General features: G+C 38.0%; 2 protein-coding genes across 2 annotated transcripts; one reads left to right on the top strand and one right to left on the bottom strand.

The window, feature by feature from the left end:
• The first annotated feature begins 1,124 nt into the window (after nt 1-1,124).
• On the top strand, nt 1,125-4,938 carry LOC120122178. Its single transcript, XM_039141395.1, has 4 exons — nt 1,125-1,523; nt 2,136-3,129; nt 3,205-4,316; nt 4,723-4,938. Exons 1-4 carry the CDS (start codon nt 1,125-1,127, stop codon nt 4,936-4,938), a joined length of 2,721 nt encoding a protein of 906 aa, XP_038997326.1.
• Nucleotides 4,939-10,007: 5,069 nt separating this feature from the next.
• Nucleotides 10,008-22,386, bottom strand: LOC120122177 (uncharacterized protein At1g66480-like). Its single transcript, XM_039141394.1, has 4 exons — nt 21,964-22,386; nt 21,800-21,930; nt 21,716-21,769; nt 10,008-10,303 (listed from the first exon to the last, which is right to left on the bottom strand). The coding sequence occupies exons 1-4, from the start codon at nt 22,323-22,325 to the stop codon at nt 10,008-10,010; spliced, it is 843 nt and encodes a 280-aa protein (XP_038997325.1). The 5' UTR covers nt 22,326-22,386.
• Nucleotides 22,387-24,130: the final 1,744 nt, after the last annotated feature.

Raw genomic sequence — 24,130 nt, 5'->3', positions numbered from 1 at the left:
GCCCTGTTAGAATTCTGCCTGTTTTATATCGAACCTCTGTCCATTTTTCTTCAAAAGTCGCAGAGGGGGAAACTCATTCTAACCTTTTCCTCGAATTTATTTTTGCAAAAAGTATGCGAACTAGAGATCATGTGGTTAGGTTTATTTTTTGAGCAAGCATGTGAATTAGATACCATGCGGTTAGGATTTTTTGTGAACAACAAAGCATGTGGGTAGATATCATGTCGGGTAGGATCTACTAAAACATGATTGGGTAGTCAGCATGTGAGGGTAGGTTTTATTCGATGTTCACGGTACTTACTATCTTGTTGTTTATCTTATGCGTACTAACCCATTTTTGTTCTATGTCGATTTTATTGTGCTTTTATTGCATTTGCATCCTCATGTCATCAAGGGGTGTTAATTCGCAAGTGATTGACTAACAAGAAGGCTGACCATATTGAGGCAATAAATTCTCCACTATGTAGTCAAAATCGGGAGATCCAGAGATGTTCAAGTGATCCATGAAGAATGACACCCGATGAATGACGATATCTGAAGCTGATTGAAGAATTCCTTTAAAGCTGCAAAGGACGAGATGTTGACTCAAGAGATAGATACAATCATACAAGGGACGAGAAGATCTTTCACAAAGACACGAAGACTGTTTTGCGTTAAAGTGAAGATGGAGATCCCAAGATTCAATTTAAAGACATCTGACGTCATCAAAGGTGATGAAATACGCCGGCAATTTTGGAGGTGCAATTCCAGATCCCAGGAAGAGTACGACTCGAGAAAATGAAGAGATGAAGAATCACATTTGTATTTTGACTACATGGTGTACTTACTGAATTCTTGTTGTCTAAGTGAACGGTTGTTCAATAAGTGGTCACTTTTGAATTAACACCTTTTGCATTTGCATTTTGCATCCACATTTGCATTTGCATCGCTTTAATTTAAGCATTTTTTACATGCATCAATCATGAAAACATGAGAGTAACTCGTAAAGGAACTGTGACAGAGAAATACTGGAGAAATCCAAGCATCATTATAATACAATGGAGAGAACCATGGAAGATAGGATTACTCAAATTGAAAAAATTCAACTGCAGTTGCAAGATGATCTAAGGAAAATGCAAGAGGACATGCTTAAGGCTCAAGAAGATATGCTGTCTAAGTTGGCAAGTTTGTTGGAAGGGAGAAACCTGGAACATGGAAAGGCCCCTGAGCAAATGACTGGAGAACCACTTTATCCTCCAGGGTTTACCTCGGTACAGTCTCAAAATGTCCAAGGAACGTCTGTTCCTACCAAAGTGTACATAGATCCTGTCGGCGTTACTGTGAATCTTCAACCAGGACCTAGTTCGCACCCCGAAGAAAGTCTCTGTCACCAAGTCCCGGACCTTGATGAAGTGGCCAAAAAGAATAAAAACAAACACTTTCGGGAACAATTCGAACAATTAGCAAGTGAAGTCCAGGTTATGAAGGAAGACACTAGTATGTATCGACTGGACGCTAAAGAATTTCGTCTAGTTCCTGATTTGGTCCTGCCTCCAAAATTCAAAACTCCCGACTTCGAGAAATTCGACGGTACTAGATGCCCTTCCGCCCATATTACAATGTTCTGCAGGAAAATGACTGGTTACGTAGGGGACGACCAGCTGTTGATCCACTGTTTCCAGGAAAGCTTAGTAGGCTCAGCATTGCGATGGTATAATCAACTAAGGTGAGTTAATGTCAGGACATGGAAAGACCTGGCCAAATCTTTTCTTGACCAGTATAAGCATGTGAAGGACGTCAGACCTAACAGAATGGTGCTGCAAGCAATGGAGAAGAAGCATAATGAAAGTTTCAGACAATATGCTCAGAGGTGGAGAGAGGTAGCAGTACAAGTCCACCCACCGTTGGTAGAGGAGGAAACGAACCTACTTTTTGTTAATACTTTGAAGGCTCCTTTTCTCTCACACCTTATCGGTATTCCTTCCCGAAGTTTTGCTGATATAGTTACGACAGGAGAAATGATCGAAATGGCGATTAAAAGCGAGAAGCTCGAGGGAGGAGAGTCCAGCAACAAACCGCCGATAAAGAAAAAGGAAAACGAAGTCACCCAGGTGAGCCAGTACGATTCCAGTAACATCACAATGTCCCGATCTCAGGGAACGGTGGCACCACCTCAAAATGACAATAGACAAGGGGCAAGGGACCCGAGGAGAGGGAGGCCTCAATTTGATCCAATTCCTGTAACCTATAAGGAATTATTTCGCGATTTATACGATCGACATCTAGTCTCTCCTTATCATGTGGTACCTATACAACCTCCTTATCCCAAATGGTATGATGCTAATGTTAAGTGTGATTACCATGGTGGGAATCCTGGACATTCCATTGAAAATTGCACTGCATTCAAAAAGGTCGTTCAAGCTTTGAGAAGGAGAAATGTTATCAATTTTGGTGACAGTGAACAACCAAAGGTAGCCCAAAATCCATTACCAAACCATGCTGGAGCCGGGATTAACGCAGTCGCTGAAGAGAAAGGAAAGAGGATGGTTATGGATGTTAGTGAGGTGGAATCACCCATGCTTTGGGTATGGTGCCAAATGGTTAAAGTGGGATTGTTGAAGCCTAGTCTATCATGTGACCAGTATAGCAGTGAAGAGGTGTGCCACTACCATAATTGCGTAGGACACAATATACAACAGTGTCCTGATTTCTTAAAATTGGTACAAGGGATGATGGACAAGAAAGAAATCGAATTCTTCAAAGAAGTGACTAAAAAAGAAAAAGCACAGATTTGCGTTTCTGAAGGATCATCCAAAGGGATACATAGTGTTGGTTGTCCCATCGTCATTACTCCCAAGAATCAAGTGAATGAAAGGGTAGCTCCTTCAACTCCGTTCCCATACAAAGATAATAAACAAGTGCCCTGGAGGTATGATTGTCAAATGAGAGAGGGGGCAAAACAACAAGAAGAAATAAATGAAGTAGGGCACTTGACCAGAAGTGGTAGGTTTTTTTTCAAAGAGACAGAGAAGAAGATTGCTGCTGAAAAAGGAAAGAATGTCGATGTTCAGATAAAAGAAGACGAACTCATTATCAATGAACTGGGGTCGAAGGATGAAACAGTGGAATTCTTAAAATTTTTGAAACATAGTGAGTTCGGTGTTGTAGAACAATTGCACAAGCTGCCTGCCAGTATTTCTGTCCTATCACTTCTTTTGAGTTCAGAGGCTCATCGCAACGTCTTGATAAAAGTTTTGGACCAGACCTTTGTCTCGAAGGAGTTACCCACAGAAAAGCTGGAGCGACTAGTTGCCAAAATGCAGGCTAATAACATTGTATCTTTTTCAAAGGATGAGATCCCTTCGGGGATGATTGACAATCATAAGGCTCTACACATTATAGTTAGGTGCAAAGGGCACGTTTTATCCAGAGTACTTATAAGCGATGGTTCAGCGTTAAATGAAATCCCCTTGGTGACTCTAAAAAAACTGCCAGTGGACAGTACCCTGATGAGGAATTGTCAAAGTATGGTTCGATCTTTTGATGGAACAGAAAGAGAAGTGTTAGGTAAGATTGATATTCCTTTGACTATTGGTCCAGCGACATTTGAAGTAGAGTTTCTTGTGATGGACATCAAGCCTACATACAACTGCTTATTGGGAAGACACTGGATTCATCAGGCTGGGGCAGTTTCATCAACTTTACACCAGAGGCTAAAGTTCGTATTTGATGGAAGGCTGGTATGTATTCATGCGGAAGAAGACATTATTGCTTCAGTTCCTGCAACCCCATATCTTAAAGTGGAAGAACAAGTTGTTGAATGTCTTTTCAGATCGTTTGACAATGCCACGTTTGTGGCCGAAGGCAAGAAAATCTCAAAGCCTAGATCGTCATACTGTACCAAAACGGGGCACAAACTAACCCTTGGAAGAGGGACCAAAGGTAGCCAAGGGCTAGGACGTCAGTTGCAAGGACCAGTTGGGCCAAATTACCCTATTGCTAAAAGAGACAGGTTTGGTTTAGGGTATCAACCAACTTTGAAGGAAAAACAGAAGGGCATCAAGAGGAATCAGGAATTGAGAGAGGCAATATTGACTGGTGAAGACCCAAGTTGGGGACCCATGACCTTCCCGCCATTGAGCAACATTTTCACATCAGCAGGGCATGTGTTTCAAAGGACTTCAAGAAGTGGTAAAGTGATGATTGAGAATGCCTTGGAGGATTTTGGCATTAATGTTGTAACCAATGAGGAGTTTGAAGGAATGAGAGCTATAGGTGTCTATCTTGTACCCCCAGGCTTTGTGTTGAACAACTGGACTATGGAGGAATCGCCCTTAGTTTACAAATCTTTTGCAGAGTAGCACACTAGAACTTTTCCCTATTGTTCGTACCCTGGGGCAATAGAGGATCTGATGCAAAGGGTTAAGCTGTGTGTTTTTACTTGCTTTCAATAAAGGATGCATTTCATTGGTCCAAAATGGCAAACACTCTCCCATACATTTCATGTTTGGTTGTATAATATATGTATTATTTCTTTCTATTTATTTGTATGGGAAAAGATTCTTCCATATATATATGTATATATATCTTCGCTTCCGTTATTCTTTCAGGAACTCAGATATCAATGATACAAATGCTAATGAATCTGACCTGGAGATTGATTTCGAGATGCCCATGTGTCAAGGAGAAATCGAAGGTTGTGATGACGATGAGTGATGTGAACTACCTTCGGAATTACTGAAGATGGTGGAACAAGAAGATAAACAGATTTTGCCTCATGAAGAGCTTATAGAGATATGGAATTTGAGTACGGATGAGGATAAAAGAAGTAAAGATTGGTACCACCCTGTGTGCAGAATGAAGGCAGAGCTTAATAGAATTACTTCCAGAATTCAAGGATGTATTTGCTTAGTCGTACACGGATATGCCATGTTTGGACACAAAATTGGTGGTCCATAAACTACGATGAAGCCTGATTGCAAGCCTGTATAACGGAAGCTGAGAAGAATGAGACCAGAGATGCTGCTCAAAATAAAAGAAGAAGTGAAGAAATAATTTGATGTCGGGTTTCTCACAGTGGCCAAATATCCTGAGTGGGTGCCGAATATTGTCCTAGTGCCAAAGAGGGATGAGAAAGTTTGAATGTGTGTTGACTACAGAGATCTCTACAGAGCAAGTCCAAAGGATAATTTTCCTTTGCCACATATAGACACTTTAGTGGATGATACTGCTGGAAATTCTTTGTTCTCATTTATGGATGGTTTCTCTAGCCACAATCAAATTAAAGTGCACTCTGAAGATATGAACGATGCTTGTCACTAATGGGAGTACCTGCATTGTCTGAAAGATTAGCCAGTTGGAAAATCCTGTTATCCGAATTTGATATCCAGTATGTAAGCCAGAAAGCGGTTGGAGGGAGCGCCATAGTAGAATTCATTGCAATTAGGGCTTCTGAAGAATATGAACCGTTGAATTTTGATTTCCCGACTGATGATTTAATGGCTATCTTGGTGGAAGAAACAATTGCATCCACCGGGAGATACTAGAAGATGGACTTTGATGGCTTCAAACGCCTTGGGGCATGGGATTGCGACAATCTTGGTCTCACTATATGAAGAGCATTATCATTTTACCAGTCGGCTCAATTTTGATTGTACAAACAATATGGCCGAGTATGAAGCTTGTGTCATGGGCTTAGAGCTTCCATTGAACTCAAGGTAAAAATGCCCAAGGTATATGGCGATTCAGTTCTCGTAATCTACCAACTCAGAGGAGAATGGGAAACGAAAGGTCCCAAACCGGTGGAATATCATAAATTAGTCTTGGAACTTATTGAAGAATTTGAAGAAATGACTTTCAATTACCTCCCCAGAGAAGGAAAATCAAATGACAGATGCTTTGGCTACTCTGACAGCAGCCTTTAAGATGAACATGCATGCAAATATGATGCCTATTGAGATGAAGGCTTATGATTATCCAGCCCCACTGCTTTAACGTTGAAGAAAATGAAGATGGGAGACTCAATACTATGATATCTTGCAATATATAAGGTATCAAAGTTATCCCAAACAGGCGACCGAGAATGACAAAAGAGCCATTAGAAGAATGACAGCAGGGTATGTGTTCAATGTTGAGACCCCGAAGAAGCATGGATCAGATCCTATTAAGGTGTGTGGACTCTAAAGAAGCTAAGACCATTCTTGAAGAAATTCATGACGGAGTATGTGGTACCCACGCTAATGAATTTATGGAGATATAATGCACACCCCTCCTCATCAGTTGCATATAATGACAATTCTGTGGTCGTTGGCTATGTGGGGCACGGATGATGGACTCTGACAATGCCTTGAACTTAAACAACAAGATAATGGACTATGTCTGTGAGCAATTCAAGATAAAGCATCATAATTCTACTATCTATCGCCTAAAGATGAATGGGGCAGTGGAGGCGGCTAATATGAACATTAAGAGGCTTATAGAGAAGATGACTGAAACTTATAAAGATTGGCATGAGAAGTTGCCATTTGCTCTGTTTGCCTATCGGACTTCTGTACGGACGTCAACTGGGGCAACTCCGTTTTTTTCTCTAGTTTATGGGATGGAAGCTGTCCTCCCTATTTGAAGTGGAAACTCCCTCACTTCGGGTTTTGTCAGAAGTGAAGCTAAATGAGGCAGAGTGGGTACAGGCCAGATATGACCAATTGGATTTGATTGAAGAAAAGAGATTGAAAGCTATTTGCCATGGTCAGATGTACCAGAAGTGGATGATACGAGCACATGGTAAGAAAGTTCGCCCTCGAGAAGTCCACGAAAGGGATCTGATACTCAGGAGGATATTGCTCGTTCCAAAAGATTTCCGAGGGAATTGGATGCCCAAGTGGAAAATACCCTATGTTGTCAAGAAAACCTTTTTGGGGAGCTCTAGTCTTGATTGAGATGGATGAGTTCGAATTACCTTATTCAGTGAACTCCGAACGCAGCTAAGAAAGGTTTTGCATGAAGATGAAAAATGAAAAAAAAATGAAAAATAAAAATTAAAAAAATGAAAAAATGAAAAAATGAAAAAAAAATGAAAAAAATAAGAAAAAAACAAAACAAAAACAAATAAAAGGGGGGTTCAAGATGCAAACTTGAAAAAGACATCTTGAAACCAAATGAGGTCAAGTTGAAAACCCGTAGAGGGCGGCTTGAGTTTTAAATTCAGAATTCGTGCACGGTGGAGGTTCTGAATTATTTTTAGAAGAGGAAAGAGCTTATGACGTGAGTAGTAACAACGACAGTTGGTGATCAGGATTGAGACTAAAGATTAATGAGTCTCTATGAAAGCAACCAGAGGAGAAATTGAATGCACATGAGATTCAATACTGGTTTACGGCATCCAATAATGGGAGATTTTGGGGTTCAGAAGTAGCTTTGCACTCTTAGGTGTCATCACAATTTTGGAGTTCCTTTTGATAGAAGCTACGCTCGGGTTATTCTAACGGCGTGCCAGTTCAAAGGCATTTGTGTTATTGATATTTGAATGCGCCTATCCTTTTGTTCTTTTTCCAGTTAAAAGTTTGCCATATAGTTGCTAAAAATTCTTTGCATTTATAAATAAAGTAACATTTCCCTTTTCAATTTCCCTTTTACAAGCATCTAATTTTGAAAAAGTTAAAACGCATAACTTAACTTGTGGTACGTGAGATCATTTTGTATTGTTATGCAAAAGATGTTGAAAAGACATGTATTCTGAAGCTAACATTGGTTTTAGCATGTATGTTTGTATGGTTATGGGAAGCAGAAACCTTGGGATTCATAGAAAATTCCAGCCATTAATAGGTGGCCCAAAGAGAATGTCATTCATCAAGAAGTTGGTCATGGGTAATGACAGGCTTCAAGAATGAGAGAAGTCAAAGTTATGTCAAGCCGAGAGATATGATTTTGAGATTGTTAACTGGGGTGAACTGGTCAAATGTTCGGTGCCCAAGACAAAATCGAGGTCCATCAAAATCAAATAAGACGATGTTCCTTTGAAGAAGAAAATGTGTTGAATTGAATAATTGCATACATTTTAGGCATGAATAGGATCATGACATTGCATGATGACTTAAATGTCTACAGGTTTCCCCATGATAGTGGAAAATTTAATATATTGAAGCATCAAGATGAGGATGACTAGTTTTGAAATCCTAAAAAGAATGATGACAACAATTGAGCCAAAGTAGATTCACATATCTAAGGGCTTCCAGACAAGTTTTCACGATGAAGATGAATTTTCAGAAAATTTCTCGAACTCAGAATTTTTGAGTTGGATATTTTCGAGCATACATTAATGATTGATAATGTTTGATTTTCAGGTTCAACCTTTAAAGCGAATCAAACTCAAGCCTTCACGAAAGAGTAGTGAAGTAAATCATCTATAAGCCTTCACAAGGAGGTAGTGAAGCAACAGAAGATTGTTCGAGTTCTACTCCCTGAAGAAATAGAGAGCGGACCCATAGGAAGATTATTGTTCGAGTTATACTCCCTGAAGAAATAGAGAGCGGACCCGTAGGAAGATTATTGTTCGAGTTCTTACTCCCTGAAGAAAAAGAGAGCGGACCCGTAGGAAGATTATTGTTCGAGTTCTACTCCCTGAAGAAATAGAGAGCGGACCCGTAGGAAGATTATTGTTCGAGTTCTTACTCCCTGAAGAAATAGAGAGCGGACCCGTAGGAAGATTATTGTTCGAGTTCTACTCCCTGAAGAAATAGAGAGCAGACCCGTAGGAAGATTATTGTTCGAGTTCTACTCCCTGAAGAAATAGAGAGCGGACCCGTAGGAAGATTATTGTTCGAGTTCTTACTCCCTGAAGAAAAAGAGAGCGGACCCGTAGGAAGATTATTGTTCGAGTTCTACTCCCTGAAGAAATAGAGAGCGGACCCGTAGGAAGATTATTGTTCGAGTTCTTACTCCCTGAAGAAATAGAGAGCGGACCCGTAGGAAGATTATTGTTCGAGTTCTACTCCCTGAAGAAATAGAGAGCGGACCCGTAGGAAGATTATTGTTCGAGTTCTTACTCCCTGAAGAAAAAGAGAGCGGACCCATAGGAAGATTATTGTTTGAGTTCTACTCCCTGAAGAAAAAGAGAGTGGACCCGTAAGAAGATTATTGTTGAAGTTCTACTCCCTGAAGAAATAGGGAGTAGACACGATTGTTGAAGATTGTTCGAGTTTTATACTCTCTGAAGCATAGAGAGCAGAGACGTTTGTTGAAGATTGTGCGAGTTTCATGCATCCTGAAAAATAGGAGCGAACCTGCTGATCTAAGATTGATCAAGTCCTATACCCATTGAAAGAATAGGGAGCAGACATGTTATCCGAAGATTTTTCAAGTCTCACTTACCCCGAAGATGGAGTGGAGCAGATCTCTTATCAAATTTTAAAGCAAGAAGATGGGACTGGACAAAAACGCCCGAGTACAATATAAGTTATCCGAGCCATTTTTAGCCTTTTAGAAGAGTGTTGGAGCAAACCATCAGACCGTCAGATATGGGAAGAAATCGAAGATTCTCGGATATGAAGAAGTGGAATAATCCATTAAAATGGTTCGTGCAAGTGACGGAAGCGAAAGTCAAGAAGAAGACTGAAGAAAGGGAAATGACGTTGCAATCAAGCAAAATTAGGTCATTATTTTTGTCTTTGCTACATTCTTGTGGTCACAACAACGAGCAAAGAGGGGCAGCTGTAATACCCTAATTTTATCCGGGCAATTTAATTAATTTGAAGATGCTTGAGAATTAATTTGGAGGTTTTGTGTTCGAGGATGAATTAATTCAAGTGATAAATCATGGGCATTTGCGTTTGAAAGCTTGAAGTGCTTAATTGGATTGATCGTATATGTTTCATTTTGGAGATTGAGAGGCAAATTAAAATTCAACCCCGAATTAATCATCTAGAGTCCATCTCACAAGCTCAAACCAAATTACAAAATAATAGATCCAATTACAAAGCCCAACAGTAATTACATTCAAACCCAGGCTTCAAGATAAGACCCGGTTTTGGCAGCTAGCTCCCACTTGAAGGCTTTGTTCTGCTCCACTTCACTCGGTCACCAGTTGTGCAGATCAAACAGCAGTCTTGAGCACCACTCCCAACAGCAGCCCCTGTCGACCACCCGTGAATCCACAACAGGAGACCCATGCATTGCAGCAGCCCCATGCTGCCCACGTTAAGACCCTGTGCCCATGCTCCAATGTAGCACCCCAACCGAGAAAACACACTGCTCCACAACACTATGCCCGAGCAGACAGGCTCAACTCCCCATCTTATTTTCCATGCTCGCCCGTGCTTGAGACGACGCCCTGCAGACACACGAAAAGAGGAGGACTGAACCAAGTAGGGGATATAACCATTTTTCAACAACGAACAAGGGGGGGCTCTCGGTTGAGGAAGCAAAAACCAACACAAAAATTCACCAACAGACATAAAACAAAGTAGCCATTCGAAATAGAAATCATCAACAACAGGGGGACCAAAAAATAGGGACAGACACGAGAGAGCTAGAAAAGAAACAAACACAGAGGAAGGAGGGGGTTCTCGGCTAGCAATCAATAACAGAGGGGGCAGTTGAGCAAAAATCCATCAAAGAAATGAAGAACCGAAGCAAAATAGGGGACGGAGGTCATTTTGTACGGTTCCCTCAACTCTTCAAGGAAAGATAGCCTTTGTAACAGCACTCTCATTTGATGATTGTATTAAAAAAAGGAGAAAGCAATAGAAAAAATTTAAATCTGAGGTATCTAAACTTTTCCTTTGGTTTTTTTTTTACATGCATTTTTTTAAATCTAAAAAAGAAACTAAGGAAACAGGAAGAGGAGTGTTTGATTATCGTGAGTTGGAGTCGTTAGTCAAGGCTAGGGCTGTCGGGGGTCGCGTTCTTAGGCAAACCAAGTGCTTGCATGTAGGTTTCGGAGTCGGTCTCTGGGTTTTAGGAGGTAAAACAGGGGGATTCGAGGGGCTTAAGTTTAGATTTTGCTTGCGTCGTTGTTGATGGTTGGTTGGCCACGGAGGCCATGGAGGCTCTGGTTTAGTTGGGGGATATAAAAGGAGAGATGGAGAGTTGAGAGTGAGGGAGAGAACGGCGCTGGGGAGTGTTAGGTTTAGAAAATAAGTTAGGGCTTAAAGTTTTACCCTAATATTACACATATTAAGACGCCAAAACGGCGTCGTTGGATGCCCCCCAAAACGGCAGCGTATCGATCAGCTGGGGGAAACTGCGCGTTTTAGGAGTAATGGTGTAATAGCTATTTAGGCCATTGTAACTTCGCTCCGTTCTGTATTGCTCCCTGTACTGAACTTTATTATCTTTTGATTTTGCCTCATCATTTTTAGTTTGTTACATTTTGGTCCAGTATCATATTATGGCTATTTTAGCGTTGTTTTTACTTTGGACGTGTATTTTTAAAAGTTTTTATTTTGGTCATTGCTTCGAGTTTCTGTGGTGTTTTGATATGGTTCTTATGTTTATGCGTATCCTATTTTGGTCCCAAATGTTATCTTATTAAACTTTTACTGTTTAGATGTTCGACCTTTACATTCTTTGCATTTTTCTTTTGGTTCTATGTATGTTTAATGTTTATTATAATTTTAATCCTTCAAGATGGTGATTTGTTTTATTTTAGCTGCGTCGTTTATTTTTGTATATTATTGGTGTTTTAGTTTTTAGTCTATTTGTAATTAAGTTTGTAAAGTTTTATTTAATATTATTTAGTCCTCGTTTTAGTAAACATGATTATTATCTTAAACTTATAATATGTTGTGTTTTTATTTGTTATAGTCATATTTGTTCTTTAAATATTATTATGAACATAGTATGTAATTTTTAGTTATAAAATATGTATATAATTTTTATATTAAATTGCTGCATTGTTGGAATATTTTGTATATATTTTTTGCTAATTGGATGATTATATCTGATAATTTTTAAAGCATGTTAGCCTCATTTTCTTGACCTAACCTAATCACATAATTGGATTAAGGGTAATACTCTTTTAATTTAAAACTATTGAAACGACTTCTCTTAACTTACTAGAGGGTTGTTTTGACGATTTTAAATTAAAAGTGTATCCCAACAGTGTCACCAAAAGAATTGATTAATCATTTTAAAATTTAGGAATGAAAGAAAAAGAAATATTCGGCTATTTAAATTATTTGAGAAAAGATCGTTAGAACTTACCTAAAGATCTGGTCTCGATATTTTTAAATAATCGAATATCCTTTATCTTTCTAATGACTTGGTAATTTTTAAATTAACATATTTTGTTGCTTTTCAATGTTACAAATTTTCATTTTTGTTGTTTAAAGGGATCATAAATCAAATTAAATTCGAACTTGTGAAATTCGTTGCAAAGACAATAATTAATCGACGAGGTACCGATTTAGGGCGCTGTGGGGGTGCTAATCCTTCTCCACGCGTAACCGACTCCCGAACCCATATTTTGGTAACATAGACCGCAAATTTGTTGTTTTAATTAAAATTAATTTTTTATTTAAAATGACAATATTTTTGGGTGCCCAATCACACCCTAATCAAGGATTGGTGGCGACTCCTCGAACCATATGTTTTTATCGTAAAGGGATTTCCAAATTTTCGAAATGAGAGGTTTTCTAAAAATCTCATTATTTTTAATTAAAATTCAATTGGAAAGAGAATAATTAAAAATGACGCGGTTTTCCAAATCTCGCTCCCCGCGTTGAAAATCGTTTCGACACTAAGTATTTCTAACAAATTCACTAATTTGTTCTTTATTTTTCTAGGATCAAAAGTAACCTTTACAAATTCTCTAGTTTTCAAAGGCTAAACTAGAACCACTCCCCTTTTACAAATGATAAGAAATGTAAACAAGAAAATCTCACAAAGGTAGGTGTCTACAAGAATTGTGCTCACAAGAAAGAATCTTAAAGATATACAACTAAGATCAAAACACTTATGTAAAAGAGAAAAGAAAAAATTAAAAGTGAAAGAGCCTTTCTCTTGATTTAGATTGTTTGGATAGGTGTTGTAACCTTCTTTAAGTGTTCTTGTGTTGCTTTTATAGGTTGTGATGAGTTTGTAGTCGTTTCTAGCCGTTTGAGGAAGTTTGGAGCCGTTGGGATGATTTTTCTACAAAAATAAAATAGTTCAGAACAAGGAGTATATGTACTCGGGCTTGGAGTATCGGTATTGTCTTTGTTATATTTAAATAAACTAGCCCTTAATGATCGTTGGACTTGACAACTGTCGATACTAAGGTTTCATGGTATCGATACAACTCTGTAAAGTAGTATCGATACTCATAGAGTATTGATACCAATTATTCCAGAATGGAAAATTGGTTTAGAAGAAGTTCTACCGTGCGATAGTCTTAATATACGGCTAAAGAAAGACGCTACCAGTTTTGTTATTATTTTTTAATAAAACCAATAAAACATTACCTAAAACATTATTATATCTATCTAAAACATCAATGTTTTTTAACATTTCCGGTAAAGTGCCCAATAATAATAAAAAATGTAAAAAAAATAACAAAACTGGTAGCGCTTTACCGGATATGTTAACAAAACTGGTAAAGCGCCCAATAATAACAAAACATGTATAAATAATAATGTTTCCGGTAATTTTTTTTACCGATTTTATTAAAAAATAATAACAAAACTGATAACAATTTTCCTTAACCGTATATTAATTCTGCCGCACGTGATACTTTACCTTTATTTAGGGGTTGGATTGCATATGAAATTTTGAGGGGATTTGTATTATTATTTTCCAAAAGGATATATATAAATTGATGTCACAATCAGTAGGCATGGTGGGTGAGAAATGGCCATCGTCAATGTAGTACATCCATTATTTCAATTGCAATAGCTTAATTTCATCATAAAAGTTATTTCACTATTTTTTTTAATAGAATCCACTAGTATTATTTAAAAATAAAAATATTTAAAATTATAATAAGAGTAAACTAAATATATAATTTGGACTTTTCCTATAACATTGAAACTAACCACTTTAGATCATATAAGGACCATACATGAAAAAGGTAAAAAACTCAACCAAGAGACTAAAATAGATACGAATAAATCTGATTGCATCGACAAACGAACCACAAAAAAGAATCAACAAAGAGACTAAAATAGATACGAATAAATCTGATTGCATCGACAAATGAAACACAAAAGGGAATTAAGCTATTGAAATACCATCAGGAACTGCAGATCAGAGTCATGAGAAACTATCCATAAATTGAAAAATCACGCATCCAAATTCAATCCAAATGTCCATAACAGGGAAGTTCAACAAGATTTTGAATAAGTGCCTGTTAGATTTGTCTAGAAATTAAGTTGACAAGTTGGAAATTTCATCTTGGTTGGTGGCCAACTTATTGGAAATTTCATCTTGGTTGGTGGCCAAACTTTGAACATGTGAATTTCATATTTGGTGGCTAACTTGTACACATTGGAAAATTCTTTGGTAGGTGGCCAAAATTTGAACATATTGTTCTTGAAACTCAACTATAAATAGGCCTAAGTATTTCCATTAGAAATCATCCCAAAAACAAGTTCTCTCTTCCTCTTGTATTCTTCATTCTCCCATTTTGGGAATTCCAAAGAATTCCATTTGTTGTAATATTGGCGATATAGTGAAGTTATCATCCGGTGTAGTGCCCGAGGAGTAGACGATATTCTCGTCGAACCTCGTAAATTTGGTGTGTTCTCTTCTTTATTGTTTTTTATTCGGTTCTTTTCCATTGTGTTTCAATATTCAATAGTTTGACAGGTTTATCCGCTGTGCAACCTTTGGTGGTTTTAATCTTGACATTTTAGGTCAATTTTAAAACTACGTTCGTGTGGGAAATAACCCGTTTTCCCCAGCAATTGGCATCAGAGCTTCGGTTGAGGTTATCCTGGTGGTTCCGTTGCTGAAAAGATACATTTCGTGATATTGAATATTGTTCGTTAGAATTAAAATGCCAAAATACAGATCAGTTGAGACATCAAGCTCTTCATCTGGACCGGTGAGGAGGGTGATGTCAAATGCAAATTTCTCGGGTGGAGTTGTTCGATGGATCTGGTCATTTTGGCATATGGCAAGGCGAGGTGTTAGACGCTTTATTCCAACAAGGTCTAGATATCGCCATTGAGGAAGAAAATCCCGAATATATGGAGGAGAAAGAATGGGGAACAATCAATCGTTTGGCGTGCAGCACGATTCGATCTTGTCTTTCCAGGGAGCAGAAGTATGGCTACAAGAACGAGACTTCTGCAAGTAAGATGTGGAAAGCTTTGGAGGAAAAATTCCTGAAGAAAAGCTCTCAGAATCGTCTCCACATGAAGAAAAGATTGTTCAGATTTGATTATCAACCAGGCACCAGTATGAATGAACACATCACTGCGTTCAATGAGCTAGTGGAAGACTTATTGGGCATGGATGAAACCTTCAAAGATGAAGATTTGGCTTTGATGTTGTTGTCATCTCTTCCAGATGAATTTGAGCACCTTGAGACAACGTTACTTCATGGTAAGGATAATGTTACCCTTAAAGATATAACTGCTGCTTTGTATAATTATGAACTCAGGAATAAAACCAAGAAGGAGAGCAAGTACGAAGCAGCAGAGGCCATGGTGGCAAGAGGTCGCTCGAAAAGTCAAAAGCCAAAGTGGAGAGGGAGATCAAAGTCGAAGTCCAGACTGGGAAAAGATGAATGTGCCTTTTGTCATGAGAAAGGCCATTGGAAGAAAGATTGTCCGAAGCTGAAGAAGAAAGAAAAAGCTGCTCCAGATGCATGTGTTGCAGAGCATGATGCACATGACTCTGACATATCATTGGTTGCTTCATCAACAACATTCCATTCCGATAAGTGGATATTAGATTCGAGTTGCACCTATCATATGTCCCCTAATCGGGAGTGGTTCTCCGATTTAGTGGAACTAAATGCAGGAGTTGTTTATATGGGAAATGACAATGCCTGTAAAACTGTTGGGATAGGTTCAGTTCGATTGAAGAATCAAGATGGATCAACCAGAGTTCTGACGGATGTCCGATACGTGCCCAGTTTGAAGAAAAATCTCATCTCGTTGGGAGCTTTAGAATCCAAAGGCTCAGTAGTCACTATGAGAGATGGAGTTTTAAAAGTAACATATGGCGCACTTGTGATGATGAAGGACATCAGGAAAAATAATTTGTATTACTACCAAGGTAGTACAATTATTAGAGCAGTTGCAGCAGCTTCCGGAGGTGATGATTTGGACGTAACTCAGTTGTGGCATATGCGGTTAGGATATGCTGGAGAGAAATCCTTGCAAATTCTGGAAAAGAAAGAATTGTTGAAAGGTTCAAAGGCTTGCAAATTGAACTTTTGCGAGCATTGTGTTCTGGGAAAGCAGAAGAGAGTGAAGTTTGGAACCACTATACATAATTCAAAAGGTATTGTAGATTATATTCACTCAGATGTATGGGGTCATTCAAAGACATCGTCTTTGGGAGGAAACCATTATTTTGTAACTTTTGTAGATGACTTTTCCAAAAGAGTTTGGGTGTATCCGATGAAGTTTAAAGATGAAGTGCTTCAAATTTTCCTGAAATGGAAAAATATGATCAAGAACCAGACTGGTAGAAAGATCAAACGTCTTAGGACGGATAATGGAGGGGAATATAAAAGTGACCCATTCTTTGTCGTTTGCCATGAGTATGGTATTGTTCGACACTTCACTGTTAGACATACACCACAACAGAATGGGGTGGAAGAGCGTATGAATCGAACACTATTGGAGAAAGTTCGATGTATGTTGTCTAATGCTGGGTTAGGCAAGGCATTTTGGGCTGAGGCTGTGACATATGCTGGCCATCTCATTAATCTTCTGTCGTCATCAGCGATAGGAGGAAAAACACCATTGGAGGTATGATCTGAAAAACCTGCTACTGATTATAATTCCTTACATGTATTTGGATCCACTGCTTATTATCATGTGAAGGAATCCAAGCTTGATCCGAGAGCAAAGAAGGCTCTCTTTATAGGAATCACCCATGGAGTGAAGGGATTCCGCCTTTGGTGTTTAGACACCAAGAAGATAATTTGTAGCAGAGATGTTACCTTTAATGAATCTGCCCTAGTAAAGAAGGTAACAAGTGAAGCAGTCCAGACAAGTAGTACTTTGCAGCAGGTGGAGCATACTCCAAAACAGGTGGAGTTTCAGCAGATGATGATCCTAGAAGTTGATGCAGCTGATTCTTCAACTCCAATAGAAGAATCAGAAGATGAAGAGGTTCAAACCCAAGAACCATTGGAGACACCAGAAACACTTGCAGTTACAAGGCCAAGGAGAGAAATTCGTATACCTGCTCGATTTGTTGATATGTTGTCCTATGCTCTTCCAGTTGTTGATGATGATATCCTTATCACTTACCAAGAAGCAATACAAAGCTTGGAAAGTGATAAGTGGAAAAGTGCCATGGATGAAGAAATGTAATCTCTCCAAAAGAACGACACTTGGAAACTGGCACAATTACCGAAAGGTAAAAGAGCCATTGGATGCAAGTGGGTATTTGTAAAGAAAGATGGATCACATAACAAGAAAGATGTTCGCTACAAGGCACGGTTGGTAGCTAAAGGCTACGCTCAAAAGGAGGGAATCGACTACAATGAAGTATTTTCCCCTGTTGTGAAGCATTCCTCCATTAGAATATTGTTGGCCTTGGTAGCACAGTTGAATTTGGAGCTAGCTCAACTTGATGTAAAGATGACTTTCTTGCACGGTGATTTAGAAGAGGAGATCTATATGACACAGCCAGAAGGATAAGATGGTGGTTGTGAGAAATGGGTTTGTAAGCTGAACAAATCGCTATATGGATTGAAGCAATCTCCGAGGCAGTGGTACAAGCGATTTGATAGCTTTATGAGGAGGAAAAAGTATACTAGAAGCAAATATGATCATTGTCTGTATTTGCAAAAGCTCAAAGATGGATCTTTCATTTATCTTCTCTTGTACGTTGACGATATGTTGATCGCTTCAAAGATTCAAAAGGAGATAGACAAATTAAAGGCTCAGTTGAATCAAGAGTTTGAGATGAAAGATCTAGGTGAGGCCAAGAAGATTCTTGGTATGGAGATAAGCAAAGATAGACAGAGAGGGAAGCTTTGTTTAACACAGAAGCAGTATCTGAGAAATGTATTACAATGTTTTGGCATGAATGAAAATACCAAACATGTAAGTATCCCATTGGCTTCTCATTTGAAACTTAGTTCTCAATTATCTCCTAAAACTAACGAAGAACGAGTGTATATGTCAAAAGTTCCATATGCTAATGCAGTTGGGAGCTTGATGTATGTAATGGTGTGTACGCGTCCTGACATTTCACAAGTAGTTGGAGTTGTGAGCAAGTACATGCATGATCCTGGAGAAGGACATTGGCAAGTTGTGAAATGGATTCTACGGTATCTCCAACAAACCGTGGATGTTGGTTTAGTTTTTGAACATGATGAAGTACTTGGTCAGTGTATGGTTGGATATGTTGATTCCGATTATGCTGGTGATTTGGATAAGCGTCGATCAACTACTGGTATTTGTTTACTCTTGCTAAAGCCCCAGTAAGTTGGAAGTCTACATTGCAATCTACGGTGGCCTTGTCTACTACAGAGGCAGAATACATGGCAGTTTCAGAGGCTGTAAAGGAAGCCATTTGGCTTAACGAGTTGATGGAATACTTGGGAGTTGTTCAAAGTCACATTAGTCTCTATTGTGACAGTCAGAGCGCTATTCACTTAGCGAAAAATCAAGCCTACCATTCAAGGACTAAGCATATCGACGTGAGGTATCACTTTGTGCGGGAGATCTTTGAAGAATGAAAGATTCTACTTCAGAAAATTGCGACATCAGAAAATCCTGCAGATATGATGACCAAGGTGGTAACAATAATCAAGTTCAATCATTGTTTGAACTTGATTAACATCCTGAAAGTATGAACACCTTCGGGTGTATGGCGCTTGTGAGTGCAATTAGAGGCACTACAAATTTGGGGAGTTGAAGAAGTTGAGTAGGATTGGTAATTTCAAGCCAAGGTGGAGATTTGTTAGATTTGTCTAGAAATTAAGTTGACAAGTTGGAAATTTCATCTTGGTTGGTGGCCAAACTTTGAACATGTGAATTTCATATTTGGTGGCTAACTTGTACACATTGGAAAATTCTTTGGTAGGTGGCCAAACTTTGAACATATTGTTCTTGAAACTCAACTATAAATAGGCCTAAGTATTTCCATTAGAAATCATCCCAAAAACAAGTTCTCTCTTCCTCTTGTATTCTTCATTCTCCCACTTTGGGAATTCCAAAGAATTCCATTTGTTGTAATATTGGCGATATAGTGAAGTTATCATCCGGTGTGGTGCCCGAGGAGTAGACGATATTCTCGTCGAACCTCGTAAATTTGGTGTGTTCTCTCCTTTATTGTTTTTTATTCGGTTCTTTTCCATTGTGTTTCAATATTCAATAGTTTGACAGGTTTATCCACTGTGCAACCTTTGGTGGTTTTAATCTTGACATTTTAGGTCAATTTTAAAACTACGTTCGTGTGGGAAATAACCCGTTTTCCCCAACAGCGCCATCTTGATCAGTTGTGGCATCGTCGAATCCAACCCTAAGCAATATAAATAAAAGAACAGAAAAACAACTGAGAAAAAAAATCAAATAACGTGCTACAAAAACAAAGATAAACATGCAACACATGCAAAATTATCTTTTATTAAAAACCAAAAGAGAAAATAAAGAGAAAAGAGATTTGACGGTCGACAAGCAACATCAAAACTAATGTCATCTCCGGTTAAAGAAAATAAAATAAAAAAATTGATATGATCTATAAAAAATGATACAAACTTAAAGAGGGAAAAAGAAATAAAGGAATACAAAGGAGGGAGAGAGCAGCTTTAATAAATTTTCTAGTTATATATCATATTGCTATAATTTGTTTCATAATTTTTATTATAGTTGTTTAATTAGATAAATCTGAAATACGTTACATCATCTAAGCATTTAGCCCTACGATTGGTACATCATTCCTACTCAAATAATATTGCTCTCAAATAAAAAGAAGCATGGTATAATTTTAAAATGAAAAATACTAATTTATGCGGATTGTGCAATCTTTAAGATAAATTAAAATATTATTTAAATAGGAAGAAAATTATGCGATAATTACAGACTTGTCCCTCTATATGATCAAATATTTCAATACAGTACATGGATTCTCTGGATGTATATGCCCCTCCACTTTCATTCTGTAATCTAATCTAGTACTTCGGTCTAACGTCAGTTATGTGTAACCTATCATGACACGTAAGCCATTCTTATGATGCCACATTTCACTAGACAAAACATTTCATTAAATTTTGTTGACTTTGGACCAAATGCCTATGGATCTTAACAATTTGTTTTTTTTTAATTAGACATTAACGGCATTTGACCCAGTATTAGGTTGGAAGATGCAATAAAAATAAATGGGCACATTCGATATTTAAAAGATATAGGTGCCATATCGAAAGATTCAACAAAGTACAAGGGATAAATCTTGTATATCCCTAAAATTATATTAAATATAACAGTCGGTAACGTTATTCATTACTTTCAATACATTGAACAAAATATGTTTACAATTGATAACTTCAAAACATATTTTTTTAAAAGCATTTGTTATTAAAATCAGCAAAATAATCGCTAATAAATGATTTGCTGGTACTGAAAGAAAGAAAGAAAAAGGATAAAACAAATGAAAATGAAAGTTTGAAAAATGGTAAGGGAAAGCATTAGTGCCAGTTTGGCAAAGTGATTTTTAAAAGTATTGTATAAATAAATTTTTAAAATTGTTGTATAAAAGTGCAGTTTAAAATTAATTGTTTGAGGTTGTTCAAAAAATAAGTTTAAAAAGATAAAATGTTCATTATATATTATATTGTAAATTAAAAATATAACATTTAGATATTTACACAAAGGCTAATTTTACTCAATTATAATGTTTACAACGATAGTCCGATGCATGTACATATTAAGATGAAGATGCGGAGGATTGACCATATCTTCCATTGCTTTGGTTTGTTATCAAGGTACAATGGTTTGGCTCTCTCCTCCATTGATTGCCACGAAACTCGCCCTTTTCTGCCAGAATAAACAAAGACAAAAACAATCAAATGTTTTTTATTTGAAAATATATTAAATATTTAGATCTGATAATTAAAATGACACATTTAAATATGATTTATACAACATATTCATTATACATATTATATTTATATCTAAAACTTATTACGTTGCATTATATTTATGTTTACTTCCAAAAACAAATAAATGAGAGGCGTTCATTTAATTCTAGGGTCAATAAGAAATATGTTGTTGTCCTAAACCAATTAATTTTGGTAGGCAGAACAATATTAATTTCCTAATTAGTAGAGCTTTGTTTTCGTCCACCCAATTTAAAAATCCCCTTATCCCCTATATTAGTTCACATTCATACTTAACAACTAAAACGATAGCAATATTTGCACTAACTAACTAAATTAAGTGGTTAAATGAATCGTTGTTGTTCTTAGAGGTTACGGATTCGAACACCGACGGCTACAACAGATTGATTGAATGTTAAAATGTCAAATGGTTGAGAGTATTTGATTATTTTATTTAAAACTATATAAAAAGTATTAAAACATGAAAAATGTTATGGCAAGAGGGTAATTATGTGGTGAAAAAATCAATCTCACGGGGCTTTTTGAAACCTGCTCCGTCTAAGCTTCCATTGCTAGCCTTCCAATGCAGAACTCGTCGCTCCATAAATAACCCATCCTTCCCCTTCACCGCATCGCCGCCGTCTCTGGGCGTACCAGCCATGCAAAGCTCCATGATCTTCTGAGCTGCCACCGCCTCGCTTTCACTCTCTTTCATCAACCTCTCCACTTCTCCCCTGGGAACCCTAATCTTCAACCTCATTGCTCCACTTCCACCAACTTCAGCCACGGGACTTTGCTGCTTCATCAGTGTCAAATCCGACACCGATCTCCTGGACATCATTAGGCTCTCCAGCCTGTCTTTGGCACTCATGTTCAAACCCGACCGAACCCTCCTCAGAACCCTTTCTTTGGGAGCTTCGGGCAACTCGACCAAGAAGTAAAGCCTTTTGGGCTCGAGCTTCTGACATGATTGCAATGGCTTAGCTCGAATACCATAATGTTTAACAGCTTCTGATTCTAACAAAACATGCCCCGGATAATCTTTAACTACCTCCTCAGCTTTCACCGGTGTCTTCAACTTGAATGTTTCACCATTTATCTTCATCACTTTGCTACTCTTTTTCCCACCAAAACTATTCCCCATTTTCAAAGCTACAGATTTTGTCTCTGACGGATGATGATTAAACAGCAGAAGTGGTTTGGTTTCTGTTATACTTACTTTAAAACACACAAGATTCTCGGTGGGTTTATTGCAATATAAGAATTATATATAATTAATCAAGTGTGCGTGGTTGAAGATAAGGGTTCAAGGTCAATAAAGAGCACGAACCTTTTCAAAAAGGCCAAAAGTTTGTGTTTAACAAAACCAAATAACGAAGCACGTCAAACATCGCTTTCCTCAAGTTAATTAAATTTCTGGCTTGAAAATAAAGCCCCTTAAACAATCCAACAACCTTGCAATAATTATAATTATTTTAAATGTCACGGCTTTTCATGTTTTGGTTCCTTGATAGTTGTGAGGTATTGAATTTAAAGCTATTAGATACAGGTTTAATCTATTTGTATTATATATTAAATGATTAATTGAGTTTGTATGATAAATTAATTAAGAGAAAATAATATCAGTGATAAAAAATCCCAGATAATATATGATTTTGACCAATTTTTTTTGGATTTACGAAAATGACCAACAAAATCGCAATGCGATCTCTAATTCGCATTGCGATCTCCACTATCGTAAATTCGCGTTACGATAATTGAAAATATCGTTGCGATAGTTGAAAATCGCGTTGCGATTTTCCAGTTCGCGTTGCGATAGTTGAAAATCACGTTGCGATTTTTCAGTTCGCGTTGCGATAGTTGAAAATCGCGTTGCGATTTTCCAGTTCGCGTTGCGATAGTCTACAGTTGTCGTTGCGATTTTCCAAATTCGTTGCGATAGTCTACAGTTGTTGTTGCGATAGTCTACAGTTGTCGTTGCGATTTTCCAAATTCGTTGTGATAGTTAAAAAAAAGATTTTGTTTCTTAAGAATTTTCTCTAAAAAGATAGTATCCGCGCGGACGTGTCGAAGACACGTATGACCACGACCACGACCACGACCCGAGACGAGACGGACGGCGGCGGCGGCGCGCGAGAGTCCCCTTGTTCTCTATCACTCAACAAGGAAGTGGGAAAGCCAAGCCTTAAATACAATTCTCAATAGTGTTTCCAATACTATGTGCGATTGAGCATTAACACTTGTTTCCAATACAATGTGATTATTCAAGAAACAATTAACAATCATGCACCTTAAAACAACTGAATCAACACCCAATTGCATTAGTATTATACGATTAAATATGTCATAATTAAAAGTCAATCTACAATCAATCGCGATTATTGCAATTTTAAGCAAAATATTCAAAAATAATATCACTATTTAAGGCTCAATCCCACATAGTATTGGGAACAAGTGTTGGTAATGCTCAAATCCCACATAGTATTGGAAACACTATTGGGAATGGTATTTAAGGCTTGGCTTTCCCACTTCCTTGTTGAGTGATAGAGAACAAGGGGGACTCTCGCGCGCCGCCGCCGCCGCCGTCTCGTCTCGTCTCGTCTCGGGTCGTGGTCGTGGTCGTGGTCGTGGTCCGCCGCCGCCGTCGTCTCGTCTCGTCTCGTCTCGGGTCGTGGTCGTGGTCCGCCGTCGTCTCGTCTCGGGTCGTGGTCGTGGTCGTGGTAATACGTGTCTTCGACACGTCCGCGCGGATACTATCTTTTTAGAGAAAATTCTTAAGAAACAAAATCTTTTTTTTTACTATCGCAATCGCAACGCGAATGCGATTTTCAAGTTGCGAATGCGATTTTCAACTAATTTACGATAGTGGAGATTCGCATTACGATTTTGTTGATCATTTTCGCAAATCTAAAAAAAGTTAACCACGAAGTTGATGTAACATTTTTAAAT

The sequence above is a fragment of the Hibiscus syriacus genome, unplaced genomic scaffold (genome assembly GCF_006381635.1).
Source record: "Hibiscus syriacus cultivar Baekdansim isolate YM2019G1 unplaced genomic scaffold, ASM638163v2 tig00110384_pilon, whole genome shotgun sequence".
Classification (NCBI taxonomy): domain Eukaryota; kingdom Viridiplantae; phylum Streptophyta; class Magnoliopsida; order Malvales; family Malvaceae; genus Hibiscus; species Hibiscus syriacus.
This window is presented reverse-complemented; position numbering and strand designations above follow the sequence as displayed.

What these genes read in the sequence shown, in the direction of transcription:
- LOC120122177 (XM_039141394.1), bottom strand. Translation starts at nt 22,325, where the DNA reads ATGGGGAATAGTTTTGGTGGGAAAAAGAGTAGCAAAGTGATGAAGATA. An exon ending in AAGCAGCAAAGTCCCGTGGC is followed by an intron (nt 21,931 to 21,963) that starts TGAAGTTGGTGG and finishes AATGAGGTTGAA; the next exon opens with GATTAGGGTTCCCAGGGGAG. An exon ending in CGGCGATGCGGTGAAGGGGA is followed by an intron (nt 21,770 to 21,799) that starts AGGATGGGTTAT and finishes AGCGACGAGTTC; the next exon opens with TGCATTGGAAGGCTAGCAAT.
- LOC120122178 (XM_039141395.1), top strand. Translation starts at nt 1,125, where the DNA reads ATGCTTAAGGCTCAAGAAGATATGCTGTCTAAGTTGGCAAGTTTGTTG. An exon ending in TTCGTCTAGTTCCTGATTTG is followed by an intron (nt 1,524 to 2,135) that starts GTCCTGCCTCCA and finishes TCCCGATCTCAG; the next exon opens with GGAACGGTGGCACCACCTCA. An exon ending in CTATGGAGGAATCGCCCTTA is followed by an intron (nt 4,317 to 4,722) that starts GTTTACAAATCT and finishes GAATTACTGAAG; the next exon opens with ATGGTGGAACAAGAAGATAA.